The 12,361-nt window shown below is 28.0% G+C and overlaps 1 protein-coding gene and 1 long non-coding RNA gene across 3 annotated transcripts; both read right to left on the minus strand.

The window, feature by feature from the left end:
• Positions 1–351: 351 nt before the first annotated feature.
• On the minus strand, positions 352–1,753 carry LOC145008490 (uncharacterized). 2 transcript variants are annotated; one of them, XR_013663493.1, is made up of 4 exons: positions 1,501–1,753; positions 970–1,257; positions 694–813; positions 352–576 (listed from the first exon to the last, which is right to left on the minus strand). It is a non-coding gene; the product is annotated as an uncharacterized LOC145008490 (long non-coding RNA). The 2 variants fall into 2 exon arrangements; XR_013663492.1 differs by having other exon boundaries at positions 352–813; positions 1,501–1,751.
• A 9,146-nt stretch (positions 1,754–10,899) lies between these two features.
• On the minus strand, positions 10,900–11,577 carry LOC145009437 (uncharacterized). The gene is made up of 2 exons (XM_078968132.1): positions 11,525–11,577; positions 10,900–11,437 (listed from the first exon to the last, which is right to left on the minus strand). Exons 1-2 carry the CDS (start codon positions 11,575–11,577, stop codon positions 10,900–10,902), a joined length of 591 nt encoding a protein of 196 aa, XP_078824258.1.
• Positions 11,578–12,361: the final 784 nt, after the last annotated feature.

Genomic DNA, 12,361 nt, shown 5'->3' on the forward strand with positions numbered 1-12,361 from the left:
CTGCAATTGTGGGTTAAAAACGAAAGCATGCTGTCTTTTTGGGTTAAAAATGTTACTTTTTTGTAATTGTGGTAAAAAAATGTTACTTTTTTGTAATTGTGGTTAAAAATGTAACTTTTTTGAAATTGTGTGTTGAAAATGAAAGTAAGCTAAAATTTTGTGAAAAATGGAAGTATGATGCTATTTGATGAAAATAAAATAAAGTATAATGGTTTTTCATATTGTTGGACAATTTTACCCTTGTCCTAAAAATGGTATGTAATCTCCAAGAACAAACCTCAAGAACATGCCTCAAGAACTTAATGATAGGGAAGTTTAATTCGCATAAACAATACGACCAAAAGCAAAAAATCTCATTTGACAATTTTAATTAAAAACGATAAGTACATTCATATTTCACTGTACAACAATACAAACTTTTTTTAGAGTTCCTATAATTCTTCCAACACTTCATCTTTTCAGTCCATTGCAGAATGAAGGCAACACAAGTTGTTGATTTCCCATCACTGTACATCCATTCATCATTTTCTGGGATTGTTAGCAACTCATCAAAGGACATGCCTCATTTTTCTGTCTCTTCATGAATTCCATACAAATCCAAACCATGTTAAAAATACCATTTTTCAAAAACTTTTAACATCTGCATATATGTTGTCAAAACATTGGATAGAAAAACATCAATGTACTTGTTACCTTTGTCTCTTCACGAACATCAGGATGTAATGGTAACATAGCTATTTGACGGTTAGAATTATCCTTAAGTGCCAAATTCCACCATTCACCCCAAGGAATCGTCACAATAATTTTCTCATGCTGCAAGATTTAACATCCAAAATGATATATATATATATATATATATATATATATATATATATATATATATATATATATATATATATATAGATATATATATATATATATATATATATATATATATATATATATATATGAAGAGCACAGACACAATACCTTTTAATTATTGTGTCCTAATTCTCTAACCCAAAGATTACCGAATTCATCCTTCAAACAATTGTTGTATGAACAGCAAATAAGCTCGTGACCCACTTCTCCAATGTTTCAAAGCCATCTCATCTTCCACGAATCTTTGAAACAGCTAAAAAATCACTAGAATGAACATCAACCAGATTGATATATGTCTTCCATGGCTTGGACCTCTTCTCAAAAGCCTTGAAAACTGCATCCATTGATTTGGGCATTTCATCGAGCACTTTATGTGCACAATCGTATCTTCTTCCCCTGTTAAAAAAGATGGAATTAGACATCCCCAATTATACATGAGATATTTATAGATACATTTTTAAACCAATTCATTATTTTAAACCAATTTAGAATGATGTAAAGAGTAAATATCCATTTCATCAAATCAAGAAACTAATCCACTCAGCTGATCATACTCTAAATTGAAGATGAATAGAAGAAATAATACATAAAGAAGGGGAATTTGAAGATGGGAAAGTGTTTTATTAACCGAGAATATACCAAGTTTGTTGCCGATTTGTTGCGTTGTTGCGACAGAGTAGAGGTTGGGGGGCTATCTGCCTCGTCTCGCCGGGCCGGTCTAAACATGCCTTGCTTCGTAGGTGAGATAGTCAATGAACAAGGGAGGGCTTCAATAGTAAACAACGACGGCTGCCAAGGTATATGAATGGCCAGTCTAATCAGACTCTAAATCGAGCACCTTTTGCGTATTAGTAGATAGGAAACAACAAAATATAAGGAAGAGGTCGAACCAGGAACGAGCAGAAGCAGATTATTTTAAGAAAATTACATTTTTTTTAAAAAGAATCGGTAATGAAAAAACAAAACGACATAGTTTTTTATTTTTGGGTACCTAAGCTATATATCCTTAAGGGTATATTCACTTTTCCCATATATATATATATATATATATATATATATATATATATATATATATATATATATATATATATATATACACTAGCTATTTACCCGCGCCAAGCGACAGACGACGAATGGTTTCTTTTGGTAATTAGTTTCTTTTTGGCAAACAATGATTAGTTTCAATTCAACGATTAATTTGCTTCGAAAACATGTCATATTAAATTCAAGACACAATATATTACTAAGTATCACTAAGTATTAGTTTTAATTCTACGAGTCATTTTCTTTTCAACGGATAATGTATCGCTTAACGCATCCGTCGTTTTCTTTCGGCAGCTTGCTTTTCAACATTAAAATAGCATTAGGTAAAAAAAAATATTTTATCCGTTCAAACCTATGTTATTCTCTTAAATTTGCACATAATATATGTTTTACTCATAAAGAATAGTGTATAAATTTAAATACTTAAAGAAAGAAAAGCGAAACATGTGTTTATTTGTGTGGGTGTAGATGTGTACTTGGTATGGGTGTAGGTACATGCGGGGTAAAATATATGTTTTTGATATCCCTATTTTCTTTCTCAATTTGGGAGTATATATATGCATTTATGTTAAAATGGGGTTTAAATTGTTTTCCAAAATAATTATTTGGAAAAATAATAAAATAGATGGATTACATAAGCTTCTATTTCAATTAAATCAATCAGGAATGAAATGTCAAAATCAATATATTTATCACTTGGTGAGGACACACCACAAATTCATATTGAAACCTCAATACTATAGAGAATAAAAAGAAAATGAGATAACTACTTTTTAAGTCTTTCTCAATGAATAACGATATTAAAAAACGCACATAATTACCTAGAGTTTGTTTGACCAATACATGGTGATTACAAGTTTATTTACCAAACAACTACCAATTCAAATTTAATTAAAGAAACATTTTAAGTTAGAAAATTAAGTAAAAGAAACAAAGGTTGTACATAATTTACCAGAATGACCATTTTCATTTCCTTGACCATAGATCCAGCAACCCGAAACTCGCATCCATAAGTATTTTCGACAATCCAAAAAATAGCTTTTTTCTCATTTTTTCTCATTTGGTGGTCAATAATTTATCGTTGCTGCTAATGCTAAGAAATAAGAAAACCCTTCTCGCCTCCCTACTGCATGCAATTCAACACCAAACAAAGAATTGGCTTTAATTCTTTTTATATTCCAGCATTTGAACCCTTCTACCTTCCAGGATAAACCAAATCCTAACTCGAGTAGGTTCTCCATGTTATCCTTCATTAGTTACAATATTCTATGTTAAACTGTACACCCTTAAAACCAAAACAAAATCAACAACCACTTTTTGTTCAAATAATTTAGAAATCAAATGTATTTGCAGGATTTGCCATCAAAGGAAAAAAGGAGTTGAAAGGAATTATTGTCAATACCTTTAATCTCTATTTGGTGTTATGTGAATCCCATTTAAATCCATCAATATAACCCATTTTTCAGATTATGGGCAAACATGGTTATTTAGGATGATAGAATTCAGTCAACCAACCTGATGGGCAAAAGTGGTCATTTAGGACGATAGGATAATGGGAAAATTGGTCACCATGGCCTATAAAACCAACATCAAACTTCTTACACTTATTATTCTAAGTAACAATATCGACATCTTTATATGGGCAACATTAACACACTTAGTCACTCACACACATACATAGTGACAAACACAACAACACACAATAGAAATAACCACACCTACACATCACACACACAACACCAAACAAAACACATTTCTTGTCATTTTTCCATTTAACTTGTCATATGTTTAAAAAGTTAAACTAAAACTTATAGAAACAAATTTAATACATTCTTGCATTTAACTTGTATTTCTTAACATTTTCCCCATGAAGTAAAGCTTGTACCTTTTGCTTTCTCTCAGTAGCAATAGTAAACAAATATGAAATCCCAACATTATTAGCAAATTGTAATTCTTTGGAAAGTTGTCTAAAACGAATCCCCTAAAATTTACTGAATAAAAATAAAAATTGTAGCTCTTTCCTTTGACATTAGAGAAGTCTATCAGGTTGATCTAAAATTCAAGTTCAACCTCTTTTAGGGATCTTTCTGAAACAGATATTGGAAAGTCATCCTCCTTGTAGTGTAATTCAGGCTTTCATCTTTAGTTTAAATAGTTAGTGCAATATGTGTTGAAGATATCGACACAACCATATATCTATGTATTAGTAGATCAGGCCAAGTTCCTCGTTCATCTTCAAGAAGGTGTCAACATCTCTTCTTAAAGGATTCATGTAAGCAACAACTCAATTCCTAGTTTTGTTGTATTTAAAATAAAACTTTTACCTATAAACATAACTAAGCAAATAAACATTGAATGAAACAAATTTAATTCAATTGTAAAATCATAATCACGTCAAAAACATTGCAAGTAAACAAAAAAAATATTACAAAAAAGTGTTAAAATGTTCCTACTTTTCAATTTAATGGGATGTAATTCACTTTTCCATTTAATTAAAAGTAATTCACTTTTCCGTCTAATTCAAAGTAATTTTATAACGTCAAAGTAATGTACCAACGAAATATTATTCATGTTATCTCAATTATTATGCTAAAATTGGCAATTTTAAATGGTTTTATGAAATTAAAAGTCCAGCCTCTAAAAATTCTTTATGACAATTTACAAACACTAATATATACCTGGATTTATAGATATTTTCCTTCCACAATCATCATTTAAATAACATGAACAAAATATATTCATACCAAATTAAAAGTTTAGCCTCTAAAGTTTCGTTGTGACAATCATCAAACATCAATATATATGTTAAGAATATACCTATTCTATTTCTCTATGCAAATAAACCCTTGAAAATCAAAACATTTATGTAATAAAGAAGAACATAACGAAGCGTTGTCGCTTAAAAATCTAAATGAAACCTAGAAAATGAGGTTATACTTACGTGTAATTGAAAATGAAGGAGTGAATTTTTAGGGCTTCAACCCGTACATACCTGGGATTCAAAAATCAAACAATAAAATGGTTAAAATAGCAAAGTGAACGACGGATGTGTCTGCTCAATTTTCGAAAACTTAAACATGGAACTAGATATCTGCACAAATCTAACACCTGGTTTGCATACTACATATACATCTACCCTGATTCAGACTTGTAAACAGGGGACGAACCAGTGAACGAACCAGTAGATAGAGAAATTAGAGATGGGATGAAGAATTTGGAGTAAGTGAATAAAACATTGATACTGCTTAATAAACCTAAATCAAGCACTAAAACTATCTCGATGCTTCCCCCCCCCCCCCCCCCCCCCCTTTCCTCTAGGGACTTGGAGTTGTCTATACCTTTGAGACAAAGGGAAAAAAACGAAAATCCTAGTTGCTGCTAAATTTTATATCACGTGAAGCAGAAACAAAAAAAACTAATCGTTCTTCTTGTTGGATGTTTGGTTATTCTTCAATTCGACATCATAAATAAACATTCAAAACCTATAAAAATACTAAAATAGTAGAAAATAATACATAAGATGAAGAGCAAAAAATCGAGAGAGGGAAAGAGATTTTCTCTTGTTCACATGGATAATCTTATCAATTTACTTTCTGTTATTTTACAAGTAATTTAACTTTCAACTTTTTTATTATAAAATAATATTAATTATATCTGATTTTTATTATTTTAAGATTATAAAATAGTTTCATATTTATAATTTAAATAGAAAACAAAGTAAACATTTGTTATTATTGTTATTTTTTAATTTATGTTTTGTTTTAAAAAAAAAATTATAAACGAATCTTAACAAAATATATTAATTTATGATTTTTTTTAAATTATAAAATAATATAAAACAAAATATATTAATATCAATGCATATTGTGTCAAATGATGATTAAGATGGAACTTTGTATTTTTAAGCCACAAAAAACTTGGTTTTTACCTCGAAAAGAATAAAACTTAATTTAAAGTATATAAAATTCCGTTGGAAACTAAGAAACTAAAAGTTAATAAATTAAATAAAATAAAAAGCCCAATTAACTGTACCCAATAATAATAATAATAATAATAATAATAATAATAATAATAATAATAATAATAATAATAATAGTATAAATAATAATAATAATAATATAAATAATAATAATAATAATAATATAAGTAATATAAATAATAATAATATAAATAATAATAATAATAATAATAATAATAATAATATAAATAATAATAATAATAATAATAATAATAATAATAATAATAAGTGCTTTTTAAAAGTTTTTTTTCACTTAAAAATAATAATAATATGTGGTTTTAAAATTAATGAGCAATAGTTAGAAATAATAAAATCAAATTTAAAAAATCATGGATATGTCATGTTATCCATGCAAGTCTCTTTCAAAATGCAAATTATCAATCTTATCACTTTATTATTTAGTATATATTTCATATTTGAATAATAATATTAATTGTTTCTTAAAAGCCTTCTTTAACTTACTAATAATAATAAGTTGTTTAAAATTAATGAACAATAATTTTAAATGAAAATAACATCAAATTATAAATTACATAACGTTAGCTACAAATAAATTGTGTTTAAAATGAACATCATTAATGAAATTAGAAAATAATTGCATCAGTAAAATTTTAAATTCATCAAAGATAACAATTGTTAAAAATAATACTAAATATATAATTATTTAATTCTATTAATGAGGAAGGTAAGTTGATGTCAATAAATATTATTATTCAAAATAGTTGAGATCATATATATATATATATATATATATATATATATATATATATATATATATATATATATATATATATATATATATATATAAGTGTAAAAGTATTATGTTAAAGTTAATGTCAATAACATAACCATTATAAACATATATACTTCAATATTCTAACAATATATTTTTAACATACGTCGCGCAACACGCGAGAATTCGTATAGTCTATATCTACATATCTTATAACTCAAACATTTTTCCTTGAACCTCATGCATTTGAAACTCTCAAGACTATTCAACTTATATAATTTAATTTATGATTAATTGAAATGTTGTGATTCGTAACTTCCATAACTTTTCAAATCATGATATTTAATTGAAGGGTTAAATGAAATATTTAGCTTGTATAAGAACATTGTAGCTTGCATATTGCACATATATCAACACAAAATGATAAATTATATTGGTCGAGTTTGAAGAGTTATGCGAGTGGTTCAATGGATGTATGATAGTAATTGCAACTTTTCAAATGTAAATGCAAATTTGGTGCATGTAACATTTTATATATTAACCAAGCTTCAAATTTGGGTATGTGTGTAAAGGAATACTCGAGACATTTTTTTTTAAATTTTATGTGTTATGGGTCTTTTTATAATCAAAAGATGATGAAATGATATTGATAATTACTTTCCATGAGCTTTTGATAAATCAACGCTTAAGCTATTTATCAGTTAGATCAATTAACTTTGTTAACATGTATGTATATTTATGATGTTTTTTCCTTTTATGTTAAGACAATCTATTTTTTTGTCAAAGAGAACATTAGTCAACATGTATTTTATGTTATTAGTTATATACTATGTTAGTTTATGTCATTTATTTTGTTGTAAATAACATCGATTAAACTTTTGATAATTGATTTTGCTAAAAAGTGTTTACAATTATTATTTCAAATTGTTGGTGATGATGACAAATTAGAACGGATGATGTTAAATACGATATGAATTTATTGTTGAAAACCAATGATTATCTATGTGTTATAAAAACACATTCATTATGTTCTCGTAAAATTTGTATGTATGTATCAATTTTTTAAATGTTTATTTATAGTAATAAAAATAATTGTTTTATTATATCTTATTACATTAGTTAATTCTTTTTTCTTATTCCTTCCTCACCTTAAAGTTAAAGTAAAAATAAAGAAATATTAATATTTTAATAAGAAAATATAAGTGATATAAATATACTTCACGTGTAACGCTCACCACTCCCTAACCAACTCTTACCATTTTTTTTAAGATTGGTCTTAGTATTTAACAATTACTATAGCTTTGTATTTCAAATCACTATTCACTATTTTACTTGGACCTTTAATTCACTTCCAATATTTCATAGATTTATAGATAAAAGTAAAAATACAATAATAAAGTACGATAATTTTTTTTAAATATAATAATGAAATTTTTTTAAACAAGTAGTTTTTAATTAAATAATAATAATAATAATTTAGAATAACATAAAACTAAAAAGTAGATTATGTTATATTAAAAAATTATTGTTATTTGAAATAATAATAATAATAATAATAATAATAATAATAATAATAATAATAATACTTAAATAAATTATTTCGAAATCATTTAAAGTTACCTATACTTATTATTAAATTAAACACTTTATTTAATTCATTTCAAACACAAGTTATTATATCTAACTTATCGTATATTTAAAATAATTATAAAATTAGTTACAATTTAATTTAAAAATCATTATTTTAAAGATAAACTCCAATAATATTGTTATTATAACGTATAATTGTCAATATTATACTTATATATTAAAAGGCATCGTGTTTACGTACAGTAAGTTTTATGCATTTTAGATTTCAGCCACACCATTTCGTAAATATTAAAGATTTGGTCCCTCTTTACCCTAAAAATGTTTCGTCCCTTCAACCCTTACATCGTTTGATTCCATAAGTCTATTCTACGTTATTTTTGACAATCAAAGACATCCATTCAGGAATCAAGATTAGATATCTCGAAGGTTTCCATATCTTTGACGGATTGGGTTTGACAATCAAAGATATCCATTCAGGAATCAAGATTAGATATCTCGACGGTTTCCATCCAACAATCAACATCCTATCAACAAATACCGTCAATTACCGCCACCAACATCAACAGCCTGTCTGAGAAATTTCGGTATGTCATTCGTTCTTTCAATTTAGGGTTTTGGTTCAATTCCTCAGTTCTTTGAATTACGAATGATCCATTTGTGTATATGATCGATATGTTTCAATTTCCTTAGGATTTTGGTTCCATTCACGAATCAAGATTTGATTTATCCATGATTTCCATCCACAAATCAATAATCGATTTATGTCAACAACTACCGTCAATTCCGCCACCAACCATCAACAACCTGTGTGAGAAATATCGGTATGTGCTTCGTTCTTTCAATTTCCTTGGATTTTGGTTTCCTTGCACTTTTCTAATCATTTTGTCTTTTTGAGCGACTTCTACGACTTTTTGGGTGTGACTATCAACATCCCGTCCAAGAATCAAGATTAAGTTTTTGTCACCAACAACATCTTCCATCAATTACTGCCACCATAATCCTATTCTACGTTATTGTTTACAAAGGTATGTTTAGAATATCTGTATACTTGCATTGGTTCAGCTTTTCTTAAGCAAATCCTCCCACTCTTATCCTAAGCCATAGTTTCCAAGTTCATTCAATCTAAATAAAACGAATCCTCCCAACTTATCCTAAACCATAGTATCCAACTTCATTGGAATTACGGTATGTCATAATTTTTTTGTAATCGATATTGATTTTCTATGTTGCTCTTCTTTCAGTTTTTTGTCCACTTTTAATCAATTAGGTTTTTTTTAAACTTTTTTGCTGAATGATTATAGTTTTCTTGTGTCCATTAGAAGAATATAGTTACCCACAGGAGAAATGTCAAATGATTCTAACGTATATTTTTATTGTAAAGAAGGAAAATAAATCAAGTATTAAACATAAAGAAACTAGATCCAGGTGTGAAACCCTCCTGTTAATTTTAGGGGTCTAACATTTTATGAAGGATGCATAAGCCCTTGAATTTAAATTTCTCCCAAAATACCCCTAGAACTGTTTTCCAACTAGATCAAAAGAAAAACTTTCCAGGTTCTCTATATTCATGCAAATTTCATCAAATCATTTGAAATATTAATTGTAAGTTTTTTAATCCAATGCTCTGCCTCCTGTTAACAATACAAATAAAAACTTCCCAAAATACCCCTGGAAAGATGCATTAGCCTTGTAACTCTAAATTTCTCCAAAAATCCCCCTGGAACTGCTTTTCAACTAAATCACAGAATAACTTTTTAGGTTCTCTATTTTCATGCAAAATACTTCAAATCATTTGAAATATTAATTGTAACTTTTTTAATCGAATGTTTTGCCTCCTGTTAACAATAAAAATAAAAAACTTCCCAAAATACCCCTGGAATTCTTTTTGTCCCAGATTCTAAATTATCCAACGATAATTTAATATATGGTGGTTATCAGCTGGAATTGAGCCAAGTAGTTGCTTTTCTCCCTCTATTGTCGCCTTTTGCTACCCTTAACTCACTTTTTCCGTCTCTCTTTTGACTACACGCGTCTTCTTTACCTGTTGAACAAGTACAAAACATAAACAAGTTCATTCAATGTAAAACTAAACTCTAAAAATCATACATGCATCTTAACAATCAAGTTAAAATAATGCAATTTTCTATTTTAGTGAAGAGGGAACATGGGTGGCGATGATGATGGTAATGGCCTGAAGTGGCATTGTGTTGATTGTTCAACGTAGCTATTCAAGTTCTGCAAACATTAACATCTAAACATTAACAACAGTAAGTTTATACATTGCCCAATTTGTGAAGATATGGTGGTATCTGAACCAAACATCCCCATAATCTTTTAGCCTGAAAATGATCCCATAACCCTTTTTTCTTGAAAAAATGAAAAAATAAATAAATGGTAATGAAGTTATCTTGTAATCTTGGAGGCATGCTGACCATAGAAGAGAAGTTGGTAATTAAAAATTGGAAATTAGCAACATGGAGATCATGTAATAGTAATTTAAATTCAATCAAGTGAACCAATATCAAGACTAATGACACAGAGTAAAGAAATAATACTTTAATAATGTCAGGACTTGTAGCAAACTAAGCCAAAAATAGCATTATACTTAATAAAAAATAAAAAGAATGGCATATTCTTTAAAAAAATGCCACAACTAATTGTAATCATTCTTGTCTGGTGTTCCGATATTTCCATTTCCAATATCGAGAAGCCATGAAGCAAACTGTGATATTTGATTAACATCCTTATTTGGATTGACTGGTTGGGATAAACGCATATTATGATGCAATTTGAATACCGTAAAATGTGACCATAGATAGGAATTGGGTAGGGTTAGGCCAATTATTTGTGATTTTCTGCTTTTAGGTTGAACAGGAAGAGTTTGTCGAAAGTCACCTCCTAGGAGCATTGACATCCCACCAAAAAGATGGTTATCATCTTCAAGGACATCTTTTAGTGATTTATCAAGAAACTCAAAGCAACGACGATCACTCATTGGAGCTTCATCCCATATGATCATAGAAGTCCTCTTTAGGAGCTCTGCAAGCTGCGTTTTTTTTTTAATATTACAGGAAGACTTGTCTGTAAAGTCAATTGGAATAACAAATCTAGAATGAGCAGTACGACCTGAAGGCAACAAAAGGGATGCAATGCCTGAGGCGGCAACAACAAGTATAATCTTTCCCTTAGATCTGAAATATGAAAGTATAATTGTCCATAAAAAAGTTTTTCCTGTACCACCAGATCCATATACAAATAATATTTTTACTACCGATTACAATATTATGTAATCTATAAAGCTATTACATTTCAATTCCTTTTTCTTAATCATTTTTTGCAATTCCAACATAATCAACTTAAAGAATACTTGCAAAGTTCTCAATTTTCCTAGAAAATATATGGATTGTTTACAATCGAATGAGGCGGCAATGATGATTCTACCGATTACAAAAAAAATTAAATAATACAAAAATAAAAATATTCAAATGTTTTAGGTCTCAGAATTGTAAATGACAATTGCAAGAAAAGAGATAGGATTGAACATTGTATATGACAATTGAAGAAGAGAGAAAGGATACTGTAAACATTTTAAGTGAAATTCTTTGTAAAGCAAGTATGAATAAAAAATACCTTTAAAAGTATTTAGCTAAAAATAAGCATACATGTAATTCAATTTATCGGAAAAACTCATAAAGAGGTAACTCTCATTAGATTATGTAGTAACCGTAACTATTACTTAAAACAAAAAGGTAAAGGGCTCCTCTCCTTCCAGTTCATTGAATGCTACTAAATTCTAAAACCATACACTAATGTCAATTACCCTTTTTTTCATTTTTTTAATTATTAACTAACAAAAGCTAAACAAAAAAAATGACAAAATTGCCCTTTATAGCTTTTCTATCAAAAAATCTGCAAAACCTTTAACAAAAGCTAAACAAAAAATGACAAAATTGCCCTTTATAGCTTTTGTATCAAAAAAATCTGCAAAACCTTTAACAAAAGCTAAACAAAATATGATAAAATTGCCCTTTATAGTTTTTCTATCACAAAATCTGCAAAACGTACCATTAACAAGTTCATTCAATGTAACCTTTAACAAGTTCATTCAATGTAAA

This window comes from Lactuca saligna, chromosome 8 (assembly GCF_052625555.1).
Source record: "Lactuca saligna cultivar CGN05327 chromosome 8, ASM5262555v1, whole genome shotgun sequence".
In the NCBI taxonomy this organism is placed as follows: Eukaryota; Viridiplantae; Streptophyta; class Magnoliopsida; order Asterales; family Asteraceae; genus Lactuca; species Lactuca saligna.

Coding starts and splice junctions, on each gene's coding strand:
- LOC145009437 (XM_078968132.1), bottom strand. CDS start 11,577: ATGATTAAGAAAAAGGAATTGAAATGTAATAGCTTTATAGATTACATA. Junction 11,438..11,524: donor TTTATAGATTACATAATATT/GTAATCGGTAGT, acceptor TTCATATTTCAG/ATCTAAGGGAAAGATTATAC.